This window comes from Astatotilapia calliptera, chromosome 16, assembly GCF_900246225.1.
Source record: "Astatotilapia calliptera chromosome 16, fAstCal1.2, whole genome shotgun sequence".
Taxonomy (NCBI): Eukaryota; Metazoa; Chordata; class Actinopteri; order Cichliformes; family Cichlidae; genus Astatotilapia; species Astatotilapia calliptera.
In genome coordinates this window covers 20641343-20663923 of record NC_039317.1, presented here as the reverse complement: position 1 = coordinate 20663923, position 22581 = coordinate 20641343, and the positions used below count along the sequence as shown (strand labels likewise).

The 22581-nt window shown below is 39.4% G+C and overlaps 1 protein-coding gene across 5 annotated transcripts in view; it reads right to left on the bottom strand.

The window, feature by feature from the left end:
* Positions 1-22581, bottom strand: part of baz2bb (bromodomain adjacent to zinc finger domain, 2Bb) — a 60024-nt gene that overhangs the window by 14884 nt on the left and 22559 nt on the right. For 4 of the 5 annotated variants that reach the window (XM_026143900.1, XM_026143903.1, XM_026143902.1 and 1 more), the window contains 19 exons: positions 14680-14839; positions 11302-11484; positions 11007-11138; positions 10550-10725; positions 10199-10393; positions 9171-9836; positions 8398-8459; positions 7863-8284; positions 7380-7670; positions 6896-6956; positions 5836-5944; positions 5599-5700; positions 5073-5283; positions 1907-1999; positions 1762-1823; positions 1436-1501; positions 623-688; positions 398-442; positions 263-289 (listed from right to left, as the gene is read on the bottom strand). In XM_026143900.1, coding sequence (XP_025999685.1) covers positions 263-289; positions 398-442; positions 623-688; positions 1436-1501; positions 1762-1823; positions 1907-1999; positions 5073-5283; positions 5599-5700; positions 5836-5944; positions 6896-6956; positions 7380-7670; positions 7863-8284; positions 8398-8459; positions 9171-9836; positions 10199-10393; positions 10550-10725; positions 11007-11138; positions 11302-11484; positions 14680-14839 — 3129 coding nt within the window. Of the gene's footprint in view, positions 1-262; positions 290-397; positions 443-622; positions 689-1435; positions 1502-1761; positions 1824-1906; positions 2000-5072; positions 5284-5598; positions 5701-5835; positions 5945-6895; positions 6957-7379; positions 7671-7862; positions 8285-8397; positions 8460-9170; positions 9837-10198; positions 10394-10549; positions 10726-11006; positions 11139-11301; positions 11485-14679; positions 14840-15456; positions 15607-22581 lie in introns of all 5 variants that reach the window. The other variant, XM_026143901.1, reaches the window with a different exon arrangement.

The window sequence follows — 22581 nt, the reverse complement described above, 5'->3', positions numbered from 1 at the left end:
ATCGTTTCAAAACAAACAGTGCAATAGAAATATTTATTAGAGTGCGTTGCATTCATTCGTGATCATTCTGGGCAGATAATGGATGTGTGTATCTGAGAGATCAATAGTGCAGACATAAGCGGTGCACTGTACTGGAAAAGCCATGCAGACGGATGTTGTTTGACTACAGCAAAAACTAGGAGTTAACCATTGTTGCGATGGCAGCCATATAACACAACACATTCACAATACGTTGTCAAAACACACAGAAGCATACTCATACCATATCTAGTCTATGTCTCTCCAACTCCTGGCAGAAAGAGTTGTCAAAATATTAAGAAACAGAAAAATTACACATTACAAAAAAATTTAAACTAATATAAGAAATTTCCAACGCATGTGACTTAGGCAACAATACCTGGTGCTTCAGTATGACGGCTTGTAGTCTTCGCATCTCCCTCTCCTTTACAAACAAAATTAGTTCAAGTGGAAAGGAAACATAACACACGTAATCATGTGTTCATTTATACATGCGTTTGGAATGCAGTGCTTTTTAAACTACAAGGCAAAAACCAAAAACATTACGTAAGCAGCGACAGACGTTCAAATCAAAACAAAGGTTAGCTCATTAACCTCCTCTCACCTTGTTACGTTTCTCAGCTTCCAGTATCCTGGCACTCGCCGCCGCTTCCCTTTTTTTTCTCTTTTCCTGCAAGCGCAAAACAGACCCGATGCACTCATTCAAGCACAAACAAAAGATGCTATTAACTGAAGCAAACCTTTGAGATATCTATCAAATGCTTTTGACTAATATATTGACTCATTTTCAACTAAGACATCACACAGAGAAAACTTTAAAACTGAGTGATTTCCTTGTTACATCCAAGATTGCCGTTTGTCAGTCTACTTAAAGCCAGCGGCTCCCTGATAATATCAAATCTAACAGACTGAAATCTTGAGCAATGAGATAATTATTTCCTCCCATTAAGACTGAAAGACAAAATGGCAGTGGTTATTATTAAACACCAGCAGGCAGTGAGAATAAATTAAGCAAAATTTCTATCAGTAATTATAGCCCCAATGAAATCCTGTTAAGAGCCACTTGCCAAGCGTGTCAACTGAAATTTGATTTATGAAGGCTAAAATATTCACAGCTTCTATTAGTGAGGGAATGCAAAGTAGGTATTTCACCTAGCCACGGTAAACTCTGGTCCACCTCTTTCTTAATGAAATACTGTATTTTGCATTAAGCTCCAGCATGGTCTGAGGAGATTTTCATATTCAATGGCACTTTTTGCAAAAAACCAATTAAGCATTAGTCACATGTACTGACTAAAAGTAGGACCACATAATTTAGGAATAGCCTTTGGTTGCTTTTTTTCTTCTTCCTATAAATCCTATCAACAGCAGAGAGGAAGTGTTTAAGAATGTTTCTGCAATAACTTTCAGGACAAACCTCAAGAATTTGCTGTGCACGGAGTTCTTTCTCCATACGAATTTGCTGAATGCGCTTGATCTTCTCCTGGTAAAAGGATGAGGGCGAGATCAAATGAATTAACTATTAAGTCATGCATGTTATAGAGCGGTGGAGGGGAGCACGGTGCGGGGGTGAAGACGTACAGTGGCTCTATGCAGATGAGAAAGGTGCAGCATTGTGGAGAACAGCAACTTTCTTGTACGGTTTCAAAGCTATTCAAGTGTGCTTAAAACCTTTTCACCTTGGAGTGTGTAAAGAGCAGAGTGGCTCAAGCTCTGCGTGGAAAATTAAACATAAATCCTTACTTGCTGTTTAAGAATCTTCAGCTGTTCCCTCTTTTTCCTCCTCTCCTCAGCAGCCATTATTGCTGAAAAACACATGAAAATCTGATCTGCACAAAGCACGTCATCTAGTGTTTCAAATGAGTCTGATTTGACGACAGAAGTTTACCTTGTTGTTTCTTTGCCTCCTTTGCGGCTTGCGCTATAGCCTGTTTCTCTAGTTTTCTCATCATTTTGATCTGAGCTGCCTGTCGTGCTATTTCTGCAACATGATGAAATATAAAATATGAAGCATGAAATCACACGTGCCGTAAGGTCCTCAAAATATTAGAAAAACCTGACCTACACATACAGTGGGGCAAAAAAGTATTTAGTCAGCCACCGATTGTGCAAGTTCCCCCACCTAAAATGATGACAGAGGTCAGTAATTTGCACCAGAGGTACACTTCAACTGTGAGAGACAGAATGTGAAAAAAAAAATCCATGAATCCACATGGTAGGATTTGTAAAGAATTTATTCGTAAATCAGGGTGGAAAATAAGTATTTGGTCACCTCAAACAAGGAAAATCTCTGGCTCTCACAGACCTGTAACGTCTTCTGTAAGAAGCTTTTCTGTCCCCCACTCGTTACCTGTATGAATGGCACCTGTTTGAACTCATCATCTGTATAAAAGACACCTGTCCACAGCCTCAAACAGTCAGACTCCAAACTCCGCCATGGCCAAGACCAAAGAGCTTTCGAAGGACACCAGGAAAAGTATTGTAGACCTGCACCAGACTGGGAAGAGTGAATCTACAATAGGCAAGCAGCTTGGTGTGAAAAAATCAACTGTGGGAGCAATCATCAGAAAATGGAAGACATACAAGACCACTGATAATCTCCCTCGATCTGGGGCTCCACGCAAGATCTCATCCCGTGGGGTCAAAATGATCATGAGAACGGTGAGCAAAGATCCCAGAACCACACGGGGGGACCTGGTGAATGACCTGCAGAGAGCTGGGACCAAAGTAACAAAGGTCACCATCAGTAACACACTACAACGGCAGGGAATCAAATCCCGCAGTGCCAGACGTGTTCCTCTGCTGAAGCCAGTGCATGTCCAGGCCCGTCTGAAGTTTGCCAGAGAGCACATGGATGATACAGCAGAGGATTGGGAGAATGTCATGTGGTCAGATGAAACCAAAGTAGAACTTTTTGGTATAAACTCAACTCGTCGTGTTTGGAGGAAGAAGAATACTGAGTTGCATCCCAAGAACACCATACCTACTGTGAAGCATGGGGGTGGAAACATCATGCTATGGGGCTGTTTTTCTGCCAAGGGGACAGGACGACTGATCCGTGTTAAGGACAGAATGAATGGGCCCATGTATCGTGAGATTTTGAGCCAAAACCTCCTTCCATCAGTGAGAACTTTGAAGATGAAACGAGGCTGGGTCTTCCAACATGACAATGATCCAAAACACACCGCCCGGGCAACAAAGGAGTGGCTCCGTAAGAAGCATTTGAAAGTCCTGGAGTGGCCTAGCCAGTCTCCAGACCTCAACCCCATAGAAAATCTGTGGCGGGAGTTGAAAGTCCGTGTTGCTCGGCGACAGCCCCAAAACATCACTGCTCTCGAGAATATCTGCATGGAGGAATGGGCCAAAATACCAGCTACTGTGTGTGCAAACCTGGTAAAGACCTATAGTAAACGTTTGACCTCTGTTATTGCCAACAAAGGTTATGTTACAAAGTATTGAGTTGTATTTTTGTTATTGACCAAATACTTATTTTCCACCCTGATTTACGAATAAATTCTTTACAAATCCTACCATGTGGATTCATGGTTTTTTTTTGTTTTTGTTTTTTTTCACATTCTGTCTCTCACAGTTGAAGTGTACCTCTGGTGCAAATTACTGACCTCTGTCATCATTTTAGGTGGGGGAACTTGCACAATCGGTGGCTGACTAAATACTTTTTTGCCCCACTGTACCTGCCAAATCACTCTAAACAACCTACAGAGACAGTTTTTTGTAACAAGCTAACTGGAGAATTTAAGCACTGCCATAAATGCAAACAACAGAGTAGGCTGATTTTAAAGGTGTAATCACAACTGGAAGTTTAGGTCGGAGACTAAGAGTCAAACCCATTTGTGGCTGTCCAATAAGACAACAAATCTTGTTGACAGCAAATCAAACAGCAAAACACTCGATATGTCTTTAAGCATGAAGTAGGAACAGTTACCAGGTTTATAAAGGCATATAAATACAGACAAAGCCTACTGTTTTCAAACAAAATTTTTGATGTGAAGCCTGCCTCGATCACGAGATTTTCAAGCATTTTTAAAGACCTGAAATTTTAATCTGTCAAATTTAAGACAAATGGTCCAAAAAGATGGACAAATTGAGGAAATGCAGGACTGTTGCCATCCATCCCAGGCATGAGAGCCTTGCGAAGATCACACCAAGATCAAAACACGCAATCCCTGAAAGCAGTAAAAAGTAAAAAGCAGTCGAAGGGTAACAGGCAATACCAGCAGAAAACCACAAATGAAACCACTGGACACCAATAAAAACACAGCAGTGCAAAAAGCTTAACTGGATGCTTCACATTTCTTTGTGTACATTCTGTGTAGAAAAGGCCCAACTGAGGCAAAAATGTCTCAGTTGTGACAAAAAAAAAAAACAACCCCTTTTTTTGCACGTTATCAATGTTTGGAGGACCAAATGCCATTGTGCACTCCCAAATGTGAAACATGGTGAAGGGAGCAATGTAGTCTGAAAGCTGTTCCGCTACCTCAACTGGAAAAAGGAAGATCAAGGCACTTAAATAAATCAAACAGAGACTGAATGGAAAAGAACCATGTTCATATTTTGGAAAGCCATGTCAGCGTCCTGACCTCAACCCAGCTGAGATGCTGTGACATGAACTGATCAATCAGAAAATGCTGATGAACTCTAACAGTTCTGCAGGCAGGAATGGTCAAACTTCATCCTCACTGTTCTGGAACTAAGCTATAAGAAAACGTGATGGAGGCCTTTGCACCTAAAGGACATTTTCCAAATTAAGACATTCAAAGTTTACCCACTTCTTCCAGCTTGCACTGACTTTAAAACAACTTCTAATGCTAATAGTTATTATCAGTAACATGGAAAGCTGCATGAAGCTGCATAAAGTCTAATTTAGTTAGACTTTAACTATAATTTAAACTCTGAAGTTAATTAAAATTACTGTGAAGAAATTTCTGATAAGAATTCTGGGTTCCCAAAAGGTTATCAATGATTTCTGAGTCTCCTGGCAGTCTAAAGCCCACCTTTAACAGGTGCCATGGAAACATTTTTCCACGTTAACTGACCTTGAGCTTCCAGCTTACGAAGTAACTTGGCATCAGAGACATCTTGGAAGTTATTTTCACCACCATTTAGAGGATAAGGTTTCCACTGTATAGCCCCAGTGCTATCACCTGTCGGCTGGTGCTCAGACTTTGTGCGCCGGCTGCGCCTCCCATCCATCGCTATGATGCTGGGAGCAATCTCATCCTCAGCCAGTAGGAACCACTGTAAACCCTGGGTAATTTGAAGTAGATACAAGCAGAAGGATAAAAATGGCTAGCTTAGCGCTATAAACTCCATATACAGGGTCATTTTGATTTTAGTCCATTTCTATAACCTTCCAAAGATGCTGGGTTTAAAAATGCAACTTTCACATAAATTTATTTGCAATTTTCTGATTAGCTGAAATGTTCTGCAAAATCAGCACTGAGAGGCTAAAATTAACAAAAGCTACTAACTGTACACCAAAGATTGCACATATAATAATCACTGTTGTTACTGTGAGCTCACGTCTGTAAGAAACGAACATGAAAAAGTAGAAGCCTTTACCTCGGGCCCTTCTCTGGCTTCATAGAAATCCCCAACTTTAATTTTTGTACTAAAGCTGAAGTTGTCTCGTGAGATTTCAGTTATTCCATTCCTGATTAAGTACTGCAGACAAAAGAATAACACACACTAATTAATCCATAGGTAGGAACCACCAAACGTTACATAATCCTTCAACAGTCTGATTAGTACATGCAATCATTAAAAGCTCTAAATCCACTTCTCAGAAAATACCACTACCTTCACTACATCAGGATACTGTCGGAGCTTTTTCCCACACGGTGCAAAGTAAGCCACCTCGCCTTGTAGACGCCCCGCTACAGTCCTGATGCGTGTCTCTCTCTGCCACCTGAATGGAAAAAAACAAAACAAAAAGACACCGAGTAAAACATAGTTAATATAGAATTGATGCTCACAGTGTAGTCTGTGGCCTTGTTGTTCACCAGAGTGTAAATAAATGGTCACTGGCTAGCCCAGCAGTTCCCATGAGCTCCACTGGACTACAGCTTACAGAAAACACATGTAGGATCGTATCCCAGACAGCAAAACTAGGCTGAAATATAGCTTTGAGGCCTCTGCTTCCTGTGAACCTGGTAATGAAAAACATCCCTACAAGATGAAAGGCTGTCCTCGTTCAAGCCTGCAGAATTTGTGGGCAGGGAGCTGCTAATGTTGCATGTCTGTTTTGAGGCTGGATGCAATTAAACCCCAACTGCTGTCCAACTGACAGGCCTCATTTAATTTCCATCCCACTATGATGTATTACTCACAAAGTCCCCAAAGGAGAGAAGGTATATTTTTGTGGTCTGCTTCTATTTGGATATTGATGAAGATGTCACCGCATTCAAATCTGGAAGGTTTTTTTGAGTACCAGCTGCAGTCTTTACCTCACGATTACCACTTTAATCTCCAGTGTGTCTTGTTTACACAAGTCAGCAAAATCTTAAAATTACATGGTAAAGGAGAGAATGATTTGTTAAAAGAATAAATATGTCATATTAATTTAGGTTTAACTGAAAACTCTAATATTTAACTGATGTGGCAGACCTGCAAATATAACTGCACTGTCTGTTGGTGCCCATACTGTGTGTTTTAAGCTGCTCCACCAAGAAAAAGCTAGCTGCAGCTGATGTGCGAAAGGTCACTTTTCAGCCATCAGTGAGCTGACATTTTACTTTAACACCTACAGCCTAAACACCAACACTACAGCAAATATGACACTGAGAACAAATTGGGCATGGTCAGAATATCAAACCTTTATCTGGCTCTTTTGATACAAAGTGCAGGCTCAAACTCTCACCCAAACTCAAGAGGCAATCGCAGAACTCTCTCATCCGTAACCCTCCTCCTCCTCCCCGATCCTAGAAAACAGGAGAAATGACTCAGCGCTTTTCTCGCCTTCTGAGGGACCTGAGCAGACCCGCCATCCGTTAAACTATAAATCCTGCTTCAAGGAGACATATTTGATGCCTGTTGTGGCTAACGGTTTTCAGTATTAAACTACAGTCCGCATGTGGGTATCAATACGCAACACCACACAAAACAGCATTTTAATGTTTTGTAGGAGGGTGCAAACCTCAGATGCCCCAGAGGTTCAGCAGTACAAGTAGCATATGCAGTATTGAGTAAAATATGCTATATTTTTACTTTAAAAGTTTGTTGACAAGATCGTTAATTATATTTTACTTCAAAATGCGTCCTCTCCTCTCACTGAAGCCTGAATTGTAGCTGAGTTTCATATCAGATTGATATTTCATCTGGATTATGGATTTATTATTTATTACCTGGCTGCGAAGCAAATGTGAAGGGTGGCGATGGTGCACTTTGTTTGCCCATTGCTCCGGTGCTGGTGGTGGGGCTGAAAAAACTACTATGTAGACTTGGAGGTTTGGTAATCTGGATGTTGAGCAGGGAGGGGGTGGCTGAGAGGCTCGAGGAAGACTTTTGAGTAGACAATGAGGTTTGAGCTAGTTTCAGAGGACTTCTTTCTGCATCGCTATCTGCTTCTGTCTCAACGGACTCCTTGACATCATCCTCAAAGGCATCAGAGTCGCTCCCCAGGATGCTCTCTGACTCTGTGGGGGATTCCAGTGTGCCACATACAGAGAGAGATAAATTATTACCTAATTAACAGTCCACACACATTCAAACCACACTGAGCACAGCTAATTCCCAGGACCTACCTCATATTTCACAGCTTCTATCAGCAATAAAGTATGATCATGTTATTCTTTATTTAATTAAAAGACAGGTCTAATTAATCTAACCTGAAAAACTGCTCCCAGAATCTTCATCCTCATCCTCATCGTAATCGTCCCCTAAAGAGTCGTCCGAGTTTTTGCTGCTGTGGATATCAGGCTCACTGCCTCTGACCAAATCTACAGGCAGACAGGATGTGTTGGTTCTGGTGAGGCTCCTTCCCGAATGCACCGTCTGGGTAGTTTTCCTTGATCTGGGTTCCGATGAAGCAGAAGTCTTAAGAGGGGAGGCGGAGCTGTCCAACATTTCCTTGGTGCCAGTGCTCAAGTTGATAGGCATGGAGCAGGGAGGACTGGTGGCTGCTAAGAGAGGCTTGCTGTTGGGGGTGCTGCTCTGGATGCGGGGCTTAGTGATGAGGGCCAGAGGGGCATCCTGAACTGCACCGTTGATCGCTCCGTTAGGATAAAGGTTCAGGAACATGTTGCTACTGCTGATGTGGAGAGAAAACAGCTCACTGATACGACTATAATTCAGGTGGTGTCAGCAACAGTGAAGTGGACGCTTAATTGTGATTTTCTGTTTTTGTTTTCTTTTTGTTTTTACCAGCTTTGGCTCTTTGGTCGCTGAGAGAAAACTTGCTTCACAGAATCCGTGGAATTGAGGGGCTTTATAAATAAAAAAATAAAAAGGAACACACAAAAAGGAGGAAATAATTACACCAACTGTCACTCATATTACACTGCTGTGGGCTGTAAATTAAGGAATTTAAGGTGTAATAAGTGACAGTAACAATGAAGAGATGGCTCGAGCCTGTCAGAAACAATGAAGAAACCCGGGCGGCTATGGGAAAAATATTTTCAAATTGTTTGGCTTACAGCCATCATGAGACATTAGCTGTCATCTTCTATTTGTTGCCATTGTCAAAATCTGGCAATCAAAAGCATGCATTTAATGTACAGCCATCATCCGAATTAAAACCCCTCTTGTTACAGATTGCTACATTTCCCTCCTTCTTAGGATAGTGACAATAACAGAGTCCTGCAAAAGAGGCCAATTTCTCTCTCTTGATAATAAACAGCCCAAAGCATAACAGAGCTAATTGCTTGTCAGTTTTGTGAAGTATTCCCACAAGAGCTAAACACACTGTCACTTCTAGTGATGTAGTGGTCAGATGCTCACCAAGTATGATAAAAGCCCAGATAAAGGCGCGTGAGCATTTATTCTCTGTTGTGAAAGAACAAAATCATTTCATGACAGAAACCATGGTGGCTGATAAACAAATAAAAACAGGATTATGTGTGCGTGGATGCGGAGGAGGAAACGCTTTAGGCTTCATTGCTGTCATTTATTTCATGTGCTTCGATACTGTAACTCACCTGTTTCGATTTAGAAGTGTGTAAGAGTAACAGGCTTTGATCTGGGAAGTTTCCACTGCTGTCCTTCGTGTTATTGATGGGATGTCTGTGTTTGTTAGAGGGCATCAAAAATTTGGGCATATGGGACTCTCCTTTTGAGGCCAGCAGTGTTTGTGGTTTGGGTAAAGACGACGAGAAAGGAGTTTTGGGTGAACAAAGAGGTTTCAGTGGGGAACACTGAGAGAGGGACTTTTTAGTGGAGCAGAGGGCAAGAGGTTTAGGAGAAGAGGAGACAGAAGCATGCTTTGGCGAGGATGAAGGATGGAAGCGCTTTGCTGATGTTAAAGTGGCCAAATGTTTTGATGAGTTGGAGAAGGAGATGGGGCTGGGAGAAGATCTAAAAGGCAGAGGACAAGCCGCTCTCTGGGATTGTGGTAAGGGACTGTTGCTAACTGCCAGTCCTGTGGCCTGTATGACACTGGTGTGCTGCTGGCATTCCTCTTCTGAAGTCCTGGGCCTCTGGAGAAACAGTGCTGCAGACTGAAGCAGGCCAGCAGGACTGGAATAAGACTGGGGGTGATAAAAGGAAGTCAAACGAACACTGTTACAATGTCCGTCTTGAGTTGAGCTGCCATCAACTGTGCAAGGTCTCTTCTTTTTACTCTCGGGAGTGTTGTGTGTCAGCCGCTGAGTAGGAGGATGAGGCAAACAGAGAAGACAGAATGTCATTTCAGCTCCTACTGAGAGAGCCTCATGGTGGCAGCTCTGTCAGCTAGCACAAAGCCTAGTTTGACACCCACCAAAGAGGCAGCTATTGACAAACCAACTACCATCTAATCAACAGAAAGCATTTTTTATTTTTCAAATACAAATTAACCTTTATTTGTTCTTACCCTAGAAACAAACTAAAGCAAGCTTTTTCACATTAATCAACTATTAGACTAAAAGGAAAATATTTTGAGAATGTTTTCAGCAAAAACTGATCTTAACGGATTTTCAGAGCTTAGCTAAACACGCTGTTTACAGAGCAGTTCAAGAGACGCACTTACTTTGACTTTCTGCTTAGCTGGACTCTGTTTTTCATAACCTGACTCTTCACTGTCGCTGCTCTGGTCATCATCATCTTCCTCTTCCATATCGTCAGGGTCGCTGCTGCTCTCCTCAACCTCGCTGGAGCTTTCTGACTGAGACTCTGATTGGCTGCCACTCATGCTCGATGTCTCTAGTGGTCTTTTGTTGGGTTTCTTAATGGTAATAATACAAAGTCAACATTTTTTTCATTAGGTTATAGAGGAGGGACTAAACTATAAACTTTCAATAGATGAAAACACTAAAGTGAGTTTGCATGGAGTGGAATACACCGCTATCAAAGGCTCTTAAGTGTTTGACCAAATATTAACCTTTTGGTTTGCTTTCTCAACGGCTTTCTGATGTAGCTGGCCCGGCTCATGACTGTTGGCTTGAGGTGTCTCCTTCTTTCCCTTTGCTAGTAATGAACTAGTGTTCATAGCAGGAGCGTTCCCAGCAGGAGAGGAAGCACTCCTGCCATTCACTGTTCCATTAACACCTAAAGAAACTGGCATTGCACATTTATTTTAGTGGACACTTATGAGAACAAGTAATATGACTCATATTACTATCAACATGTTAAGAGGACAATTAAAAGGAACAAGAAAAGTATATGAGGTTAACGACCACACAGTAATTGCACTTAACAAGGCAAGTTTTATATTAAAAGCAGTATGTAATTTGTGCATACGCTTTCCTTGTTAATCACTTTTAATTTACACGTCCTTTTTATTGCCTAATAGGGCACAAAAGTAAGACTAGGGAATAATTTCTCACGAGATCTTTTACCTGAAGGCCGTGACTGGAAATCAACAGGATCGTGGCTCTTGAAGGTTGATAAAACAAAGGGATGCAGACCTAAAAGAGGGGGGAAGAAGGCTGCAGCTGCTCTGGTTTGGGTCTCAGATGTCCGCCACCAATCTGAGTGCAAGAGAAAGACATTGTACAGTTAGGCATTAATAATCTGTTAGTGAACTAGTGGAGAACTGGATTTAACAGCCCTATTTCACAGTATTCACTAGATTCACATCCATTATCAAAATGAGAAAAATATGAAATATATAAGTATCTTAAGCATCATTACCTGGAAAAGTACCAAGCTGTGATGGAGCAGCCAAGGCAGACAAACCGAGACATCCTAGGCCTCCAAACTCAGAGCAGCTTGAACTTGATGCGTTGAGCGCGACAGGAGAGTTGGCTAAATTCAAACCATTGGGGCTGACAGACATATTTACACATTCATCCTCCATTATTCGCAGCGAATGACCTGGAGAGCAAAGTAAACAGTTATAAGAATCACTGAATCTACTGATCACCATCCAGCTTCCTATCAAATCTTTACACGCCTACATGTTGATACAATATATTCCCAATACAGTGCCTATATTGTTAAAGAAAGAATGTATTACCACACATCACAATGGGCTTCATGATGACATGTAAAAGAAAAATATCCAATAGACACAGATCATACAGATCATACAATTCATACTTTTGAATTTTAGCCACTGACTTACTAAAACGAGTGACTAGAGAGTTAAAATAAGAGGATGACTAATCATCATCTCTGCTTGCGTTGCAACAGATCTAAGCTGGATAAAGCAGGATCAAATTAAACACAGGATCTGCTGGTCCAGAGTCTGTATCTGGTCACAAGCGATTTAAAGAAATCACAAAGCCTTAGAAAATGAACTAGGGCTTTGCGCACCTTTGGGACTGACACATGCATGAATAACAAACTCCCTTTTTCTTAAATCAGAATTAGCCTCTCAGTATTTAGTTAAGTGTAGACTGAAAATAAATAAATAAATAAGAGGACAAAGAACAGAACCTCGTAGTACAGTGAATACTGACAGTGGCCTAATAAGTGTTATCAGAGACAGGAACAAATTTCCATTAATCAAGAGAGAGAAATTTTATTTCTGGATAGTTGAATAACATTTAAAAAAAAATTTATTCTTTGGTCTTAACCTTTGGACTTCATATGTCAACAAAGTAACAAAGGGATAAAATATTTCACCAGATTAAAAATGTAAAAAATGACCAAAAAGAGGGCAATTTTCTTAGATATCAGTATTGAATCAGACACTTGCTCTTCCACTGTTAAATATAATAGGTGGTGCTGAATAAAACAGTTCAGAGATAAGCTCACAAACTTAGGAATGCTCGACTATAATTCTGTTCAAAGGAGTGTTGTCATCGGTGGGCTTGTGATACGTACCTCCCAAAGGGGATGAGAAATCTTTGAAGGAACTCAATTTAGTTAATACTCTTAACAATGATGTGACTACAGAGGTGCGAGTGCGCTTTCAGCATTTACTGCTCAGTGCAAAATAAATTATCTGGGAAATTTCTATGCACGTTGAGTGTAAGGATGCAAAAATGAATTATTTATGAGAGTGTCTGTTCTTTATTGTGATAGCATGGTGATAGCATGACACACACACACACGCACAAAAACACACCAAAGCCACAACTGGTTTTGCGGGCATCTTATCATGAAGGAAAAAATAATTACAAACCAGGATATGTAAATTTGCACATTATTTTGCAGTCACGGGGCATCTGACAGCTTACACATCACTGTTGCTTAATGCATAATAGCTTTGGCCACAATTAGTATTCAGAGAAACCAAGAGATGTTGGTGGCTGTACGCACAGTGTGAGGCCGACAGACGTGTCAAATCACACAAAATAAACGGGAACTAAAAGTTGTCAAAAGAAATCCACAAGGACACACACAGCTTTTTAACTGTTGACATTCATTAATTCAATGGCCTTTTCATTTCTATCAAAACTATAACATGTTAAAGCCTGGAGGAAAGGTGCCTTAAATCCTCGACTGCATTGTGAAATTTGAATTCAGTTCTTCTGGAGAATTTAGCTGGATGGCTCCTTTAAATAAATTTGCATTTATAATTTGTGGACCGTCTGAAAAGTCAGTCAGAATGATGGATACGTTTAAAATTTATATTCATAGCTAGTGAACTGAAGACTGCGGGTTCTGCATGCAGCACTGCACTATTGAACTTCAACCTCTCTATTATATATTTTTACTCTGTCTGAAATATGAGTAGAATAACTGAATAAATAATTAATTAAGATCTGAGAGTGATCTAATTAAGATCTACGCTCCAGTCTGTAAGCCTTTAACCTTTCATTCAAGGGGGTTAACAAAAGTACTGCATTGACAATTTCAGAAATTTTTATACATAGTTGAAATAAAAAATAAATATAGATTCAGAAGGAATTACACAAACTAACAATTTTAAACATAACAATTGTTTTCAGTACTTGGATGAAACTCCTTTGCAGTCAATTACTGCCTGATGCCATCTTTTTCCTGCCTTGAAATCTTCTGCCTTTGGCTACCACGATTGTGGATCTCTTAGCCTTCAGTTTTGTCTTCAGTAACTGAAAAGGATCTTCTATTAGATTAATATCGGGTGATTGACTTGGCCATTGAAGAATATTCCATTTATTTGCCTTAAGAAACATTTGCATTGCTTTCGTAGTTTACATTGGGTCCATTTGCCCTGTGAAATGTTGTTCATTCAATTTTGCAGGATCTGAGCAGAGAGTATAGCTCTGTACATTTCATAATTTATCCTGGTACTTCTATCAGCAGTCACATCATTAACAAAGATTAGTAATTCTGTTCCACTGGTAGCCAAACATGCCCATGCCATTACATTGCTTCCATCATGTTAGACCATGTTTTAAGTCTATGCTGTTATGCTTCGGATCAGGAGCAGTTTCTCTCCTTCTCCCTACTTTTTATACTTCCATCTGGTTTCACCCAGCCAAAGTTTTCTTTTCTTGCTGTTAACCAGGACTGGTAAGGTGTTTTACATATTTTAAGATGTTTATAATTTTGTCTTTCTGTATAAAGAGCGGTTTGTTTCCATGGTTTTTCTTAACCATGGAAATAATTCTGTGATCATGTACTTTAGTTATCTTCTATGGCCTTTTGGTGTTGCTAAGCCAGCAAATGCTTTCTTTCTTTTCTGATCTGGTCACTTGTAAAATTGCTATCTCTTTGATTTATCTGGTTTATTTTGATCTTCCTGCTTAATGATGGCATCCTTGACGTGCAGTCACATCTTTTTGGATATGATAAAGAGAGTTTCAGTGAACGTCTACCAAATGCAAAATCGACTCCACATGTAGAACTGTAAGGGAACAGGCCTCATCTGGCCATGAAACTGTTCTGTAAGGCAATTGTTTAATTTAAGCCTCTATAAATGGGACTATGTATAAAACTGTCAGTATTTATTTATTTATTAATTAGTTGGGGGTTTTTTTTGTTTTTGTTTTTCTGTTTTTTTACACACAGCTAATGCAATACTTTTCCTAAACCACTTGGATGAATGTTGAAAGTCTTACTAACTGTAACCTTGTTATATTACTTTGAGCACATCTAACTAAGTCTAATGTAAAGTTTTCTACTGTCTATACATACCAGAAATGGTGATGGGAGAGCTGACTATAGGACTACGGGTCGCTCTGGACTTGGTGTGGAGTTTCTGGGGTGGAGCAGGGGATGAGCTGGCTTTAGATGAGGCCATATGAAGGAAGAACGGTTCAGGTGATGAAGCCAGGGGTCTACCAGACTCCATTATCTGTCAAACACAATTTAGTCAACATAAGATACAAAGGAGAAAAACCTGCTTATGGCCAACATACCACTGAGACTCTTATAAGACTTTATAGGCAGAATTACCACATCACTTTAAATAAATTAGAACAACACTGGACTAAAATTATTACTATATATATGTTTTGTCCCATGCAACACATTAAAATGGAATATAATTCCTTACATCAGTAAAGAATTTGCATTTGCATTCTGATACCTTAACAGTGACGTATCATTAAGTCAAATCTTGGCACATAATCCATTTGCAAGCAGACACAGGCCTCGACTATACTTGTGACAAGTCATTCATATCGAAAAGGTCTTCAAAGCTCTTTAATGTGAAACTAGTGCAATATAAACTGTGATCATGAGAGAAAATTGAATTTTTTAGCCTCTTAGGAAACCCATTTTCAGTTTTCCTTCTATAACCTTTACATCAAGTCCATACAGATGAATAAAAGAGTGGTAAAGTAATCTCTACAGTTTTCTCTCATGACCCATAGACTTTTGTTACCCCCCCCTCCCTGCCTATCATCCAAATCACACCACAGAGATTCACAAAGAGCATGGATTTTCCATTAAAATCTTTTTAATACATACTTGCATATTGTGTTTTACAGCCAGCCTTTGTTACGGTATTTTACATTACACCAACGATTTCTCCCTGGTGGTTCTCAGGCGCATCTGATTAATTTGAGGAGACAAAGCGACCCTCTGAATATCAAGTATCATCCGTCACCAGGAACAGCACTGATGAGAGATAAATGACAAGAAAGCTTCAGCCATGCTTCATTGGAAAGGACGACGCTCGCTACAATGGCTGGCTGCGAGTTTGTGTAGAACAAAGGCGCTTCCATATTTATAAAGCATTATTAGGGGGGAAAAAACATTTACTTTGACCTCGCTACATTATACTTTTCCCTTCATTCTATGATGTTTAGTACGCTAATGAAAACAATTCTCTCCATCAATTACCTATGAATCACTTGTTTAAGTAAAATATAAAATTCAACATCATAGTTGATTCTGAGCAGTTTTACTATACTATACTCAACAGTAGACTTTAATTACTTTGTTTCTTCATGTTACTGCAACATGCTGCAGATACTGTTTGTTACTAGGAATTTTTGTAGTGCAGAATTAACCTGTGTTTTCCCTCAATACAGCAGCGAGTACAATATTCTGTTTTTTTTTTTTAATGACATACCTTTAAAATCCATTCAGTGAATTTGGTTTAAGTGTGAGTGCCAGAGATGACACGCAGTACCAAAAATGGATAGATAAATAAAAACACCAAGTTCCATGGATGCAGATAATTTCAATTGGTTCACTAACTAAATGCAAATAGCAGAGAAAACATAAAAGCAAACATAAAACATATATGCATATATAAACTACATTAATATATATTAAAGCATTTACTTCATGTACTCCTTATTTACATGTTACTTTTGCACAACAGATGGCTGCTGCTAACAATTATAAATCAGTAACAGTCAACAGCATGGATCAGCAGTAATCTAACTGCAGAGACAGTGTCGTTTTCAGCTAATGGAAGGCACACTCTAGAGACAAAAAAGGTAACCAACAACCTGAACACCATTTAACCAGGGACAGAGCTGAACAAAACAAAGGTGCTCTACATTTTCTTTACCCATCTATGAAGAATGTGGAATGAGTATGTAAAAGAAAACAAAACATTTCTGGTCCCCTTCTAATTAGCATCAGCTCACAATGTTAAATCCATCTTGTAAGACATTAACGTGCTATCCTTTGCTTCAGAACAATACATTTCTTGTGAATGTTTGTTTTTGGGTTGTTGTTTTTTTTTTTAACATGGGGATATAGGGAAATGTAAAAGCCAAGAGTGATTGAAACCTTCACAGTGGCTGAAATTAGTAGAGAATAAATTAAAGCCAGTTATGTGAAGCTTTTCTTAGCCTACCCCAAGTATATGTACACACACAAAATGTGGAGATGCTGTGCAGACCTTTATGTGAGAATGTCAGCAGTCACTGTAGGTACATAACAAGTGCAGTGGTACACCCACAGATCAGTTGGAAGTCCATACTCCTATTAGTTTCAGTCAGTTCCTCATTCCACCCATGTCGTCTAAATACAAGTTATGGTTCCCTGCCTCGACTCCCACTCCACCCGAAGAATGATAAAGTGCCATGTGTGACCAATACCACCAGCTAAGACGGAATCTTCAGCCTAACCTACATCAGGTGCACATGGCACCATCTCCAGTATATTACTCATACAGTAAGGCAGATAAGTATGTTTGAGGCAAAAGATTGCCTGCTTGGTCTGATAATCATACAGTACAAAATATATCAATCATCATTTCTCCTCGAAAAGTAATAGAAATAAATCAACTGTGACTGATTATTTAATTTAACTGACACTACAGTGACAAAACTATATTTTGCATAAATGACAGTACTGAGCAATTTTTTGCTTGTGATAGGTGTGAAGCAATGAAAATAGTACATGTGCGACACCACTCATTTGGCTGCAGTCTAGACATCGGAATAAGGTGATTATTATAATTAACTAAATTACTATGATGCCCAATCTAAAATATTCTATATATAAACCTGCTAAAACATCACTGGTATATGTTATATGTTAAGCGTGGCATCATGACAGAGGAACTGTGCAGTCGGTACATAAAAAACAAAACACTGCACTGCTACATTATCAATAGTCTGCAAGAGCAGGGTTACTATTCACCTCAGGTTTGCAATGACCCCTTTTTTTATTGGCATAGTGGGAGACAAAAGAATCCATGTGCTCTCCAGATGTTGTGTTCATCAGTAAGGGTCAAGTTGGCATAAAGAACAAACAGCTCATACAAAACTTGTGGGTGTGGATAAATAAGACAATTATGGAGAAACTTGTTGACAAAACTGACCAGTGGAGACAGACCCAGAACAGACTGCTCTGTGACACTGCAGCACTTGTCATTACGATGACACACCTCAAACCACCATCACCACCACCAGAAAGTCTGTGTGGTCAGCAAAAAGATCCACCCGCATCCTACTAACGGCATAATAATCCACTTTTTGCTCTTGAGAAATGCATGAGGGGGAAAAAAAAAGAAAAGAAAAGAAAAGGCACAGGGATTTTATTATAATTTTGCTTGGAACAGGCAAAACAAGAAGCCCTTGTTTTACCTGTGCCAAAAAAGGGGGGAAAAGGCCATTTCTTCTAGTCTTGACTGTTTTTAACAAGTATAGAATGCTACACGGGAAACAGTCATAGTTAAGATGGCAAATTGACTCTGACGAATGGCATGAGGCCTTAGCATGACAAACGATTCAAATGATACATTTGTCCTTCACACTGTGCATGTGGATCATTATCGTGAGGAGTGATCTAGCGCTGGGACATGAAGCCGAAACAGGAGTCCCACATGTTCTACACAGTCTGACATCCATCAAAAACACATTCCCTGAGCTCCTGCCTTCTGCTGCCCCATCAACAGCAAGCACTGGCAATAAACTGTGTAGCTGTGCCTGCAGTTTTTAATTAGACGCATACAGAGAAAGAGGAAGAGAGGGGGTAAAGAGAGAGAAAAGAACAAATAATTTCATGCACCTCAGATGCTATTAATCTGTTGTTGGCTAGGACAGGGAGAATGCCATCCAATTACTTATTTTTCTCCATTGTGAATTGATTGTTAAAGCAGTATATTTTACAACATTAACTTACAATTAATGAGGGCAACTGTAAAAATTTAAGATACAGTATGCCTGTTCATTGCCTAATTATCCTTAACATTCCAACCATATGCATGTCTTTATTTTGTAAGGTAAGCCAACTCTTATTACAAACAGTCACATGTACACCGTTGTTTTGTTATTGAAAACCACATCCTCTATACTTAATCGTTGTAATAATTCCTTCAGCAAATAATGGTGCAAAATGATTATTAGATTATGATAAACTGAGATGATATTGTGAGCATATAACAAAAAGATGTAAAAATTGTTGATACTTTGCAGTTTTTTTGCACACTTTGCAGAACACGCATTTAAAATAGCATTTGAAATAAGGCTTTCCTATGCAGTTTCACTTGGCTTTAGACTGACACACAAGTCTTACAGGAATTCAGCAACTCAGTCAGTCAGTTAATTTTCTGAAAAGGTGCATAAGCCATATAAAGAGTGGGAAAAAATACTGAGAATATAAATCAGGTTCAATTATCCAACAGGAAACAACTGTAAAAATCTAACATGAGCACACTGCTGATACAAGGCTTGGTAAAATAATTGCTTCATAGTAACGGATGTCTTTTTTATTCCACTGAACAAAAGACTCCCCTGCTATTATGATTATTGCTTATTTACTCAGTAATCAACTGTAAAGGGATCACGTAGTGGATTATTAGAAAGAACTTGCAAAATCTGTCTGTATATGTAAAAAGGTTTTGAGAGTCTTTATGGTTTGACACTGCATTTGCAACAACCTGTATTTTCTAAATAAGAAACAGCATTTAATAAATGTGAAAATATGAGGCCTAAGAGAGTTTTTAAAGCCTTTGCTCCTTGCTGTCAATGTCCAAGAAGAAATAAAAGGCAGTCAAGATCAAGGTAAACAAAGCTATCACAGTATTTTCACTCCCAGCTCCCGTCTGTCTCACTCTCCAAAGAGCACAACATAAATCACATGGCAACCGTAATGGGAGGTGGGACTGTAGTGTGCCAAATGAAGCAATAAAAAAACATCCTGAGTGTGCCTTTCAAGGCATTAGTGACACTGTGTCCGTATGTCCACCGTTTTATTGAAGCAGATGATTCTGGTTATATTCAAACCAACATCTGTGCACATGCTGAATGCCCTATATGAAGGTCACAAAAAGGGATCCGTGATTTTAACCTTAGAATGTGACACTGCGATAATGAAATTTCAGGCTGTAAAATGAAAACATTAATTTTAATAGCTGATCTTCTAAATCACCATTCTAATGGACATGTGAACACATCTCTGCATTAGAGTGATGCAGAGAAACCAAAGAGCCCTCAATGTCGCAATGTCAGGGAGAGCATGATTAAGAGGTTTATAACAGAGCACTGATCTTCCAGCTTTCACACATTCAAAAGACACTGCAGTGGGCACATGAAAGACGGAAAGACAAGAAAGCTTTTAAAAATCAGGCTTCTTATTTTTAAAGGACGTTGACTAAAGGTTAATGCTTACTTTATTTTAGTTAGTTATAGTCTTCCTCTTTTCAGTCCATCTAAAACCAAGTTTGGTGGTGAGCCACAATTTTTCGAGCACTTATCTTGCTTAAACACCTCTGAGGTAATTAAAGTCCAGGGGTTTTAAATTTGATTCATATCTCCATAGCCAGCAATGTCTGGTGTGATGTTTATGGTGATGTGAACACTGTACTGGTGTGTTGTGGTGAAGAGAGAATGTGAAAGTGAAATTGTCGAGCTACGTTCCCACCCTCACCTGTGGTGGTCATGAACTCTGGCTAATGGCTGCAAGAATCAGATAGTGAGCACAAGCAGCGGAAATGAGCTTCCTCTGAAGGGTGTCTGGGCTCAGCCTTGTAGCCAGGTTGAGGAGCTTAGTTATTCAGGAGGAGCTCAAAGTAGAGTCGCTACTCTTTTACATTGAAGGGAAGCTACTTGAGCTGGTTCAGTGATCTGACTAGACTGGACATCTCCTGTGTGAGGTGTTCAAGGTACGTCCAAACAAGATGACCCAGAGCAAACCCAAGACACACTGGAGAGATTGCAGTTGACTTGGGAAGGAGGTAGACAAGGAGATTGAGGTCCGGACACCTCTACTTAGACTACTGGCCCTGAAATAAGCAGCAGATAATGGATAGACAGACAGATAGAAGGACAGATGCAGCAAAAACAACTAGTTCCTCAAACCAGAACACAAAAGCAGCCTGAAATTGGGCAGAAATGTCAAACTGTTTGACTCATGACGCTCATGTCTGGTTGTGATGCAAACAAAAAAGGGTTGACTCAGCAGTGACAATATTAAATAAGAAAATTTGAAAGCGATACAGAATTCCAGATCACCTCGCTGTGTTTTATTACACTTTAATGCTGAGCTGTGGCTCTGGTCCCATTTCTGTGTTTTCTTTCCCATTAATAAAAACATTTCTTCCACAAAGTCATGCAGAAAAGAGTACAGATTAAAAATTCTAAAAATTCCCACGCCTGTGGTGGGAGCGTTTCAAAACCAAATACACAAATGATTACAGGGTAGTGCAGGATTAATAGATTCTGCTCAGAGACTTTGCTCACACAACATAGATCTCAGTGACTGGTGAGGTCATCTTTTCTAAGACAGTTTGGCACAATTTATGATGTCATTTATTGCAGAACATGCTTAACAACACTTGTCTTTTTGCTCTGTATAATGCAAAGCAAAAACACAAGGGACAATTAAAACCCACTAACAGCTATGTTATGAATTAGATTAGTTTTAAAATAATAAACCAAAAACGTGTGCAGTTAAATCACATAATATGAACTCACATGGCTAAAGACCCTAAGGTAGCTAAACTGGTCGTGCTTAGAGTAATGAATGAGCATCTAACTTGAATTTCATCATTGAAATGTGTTTATATTTTGCATTTGGATAGACTAAGTATATTTTGCTGTAGCTAAGTCCAGGAGCATAATAAGCACAGGAGTTCTGACTTATTGCTAGGTATGAAGGAAAAGAGTAAAGACGTATAGTTTTATTTAGTTCACTCAAAATGGGACTAGCACCGTTTCCCCCTAATGTAGAATAAAATGAAGCCAAAGAAATCATAATTGCCTACTTCTGTGAAAGATGGGACATGGAATTAACAAATTAAATGAATGCTGACATTTGAGTTAAGCCTCATTATATATTAGATTGATTATTTAAGCAAAATATTATTGTAATCCAAATTCCAAGGTTCAGTCCCGTGACAAGTATTTTCCTACTTCCAGATTTCTTATTTTATTGCATATTTGTCATGTTGGGATGATGTCCTCTTTCAGTAATGCTGTCTTAGTTTTACACCAGATGTAAAGGGATACAACTTCTGTCTTGTTAGTCCACTTTTTCCCAAAAGTCTTGAAAATCATCTAGATGTTTTTTTTGGCAAATGTAAGATGAGCCTTTGTGTTCTTTTTGGTGAACAGTGTTTTTTGCAGGAACGCTCACCTTAACTGACATAAATGAGGTCTCTAGTTCTTTACATTTTTTTTCTGGCTTCTTTTGCGACCTCCTGGATGAATCGTCAACACACTATTAGAGTAATTTTGGTAGGCTGGCCACTCTTGGAACAATGGTTAACCTTCCCAAATCCTCCACTTTTGGATAAACCCTTTTCAGACTAGTCAATGACTTTCTTTCTCAGCTGTATTTGAGTGTCTTTAGATCACTGCATGATACGTTGGCTTTTGAGATCTTTTGGTCTACTTCACTTTGTCAGGGGTTTTATTAATTTTATTATTCATTATTTAATAGTTCTGGCAGTAATCAGGCCTGGGTGTGGCTAGGGAAACTGAGTACAGCTTTCCAAATGAAAAAACAAAACAAAACAAAAAAAGAGAGAGAGGGGGAATATTAGCACTGAAAAATGGTATAATTCTTGTCTAATATTACAATTTGCTTGATTATCTGAAGCATGTGAGTTGTGACAAATATGGAAAAAATAAATCAGCAGATATATGTGCAAATATTCTTTCACGACACTGTACATTCTATATATAT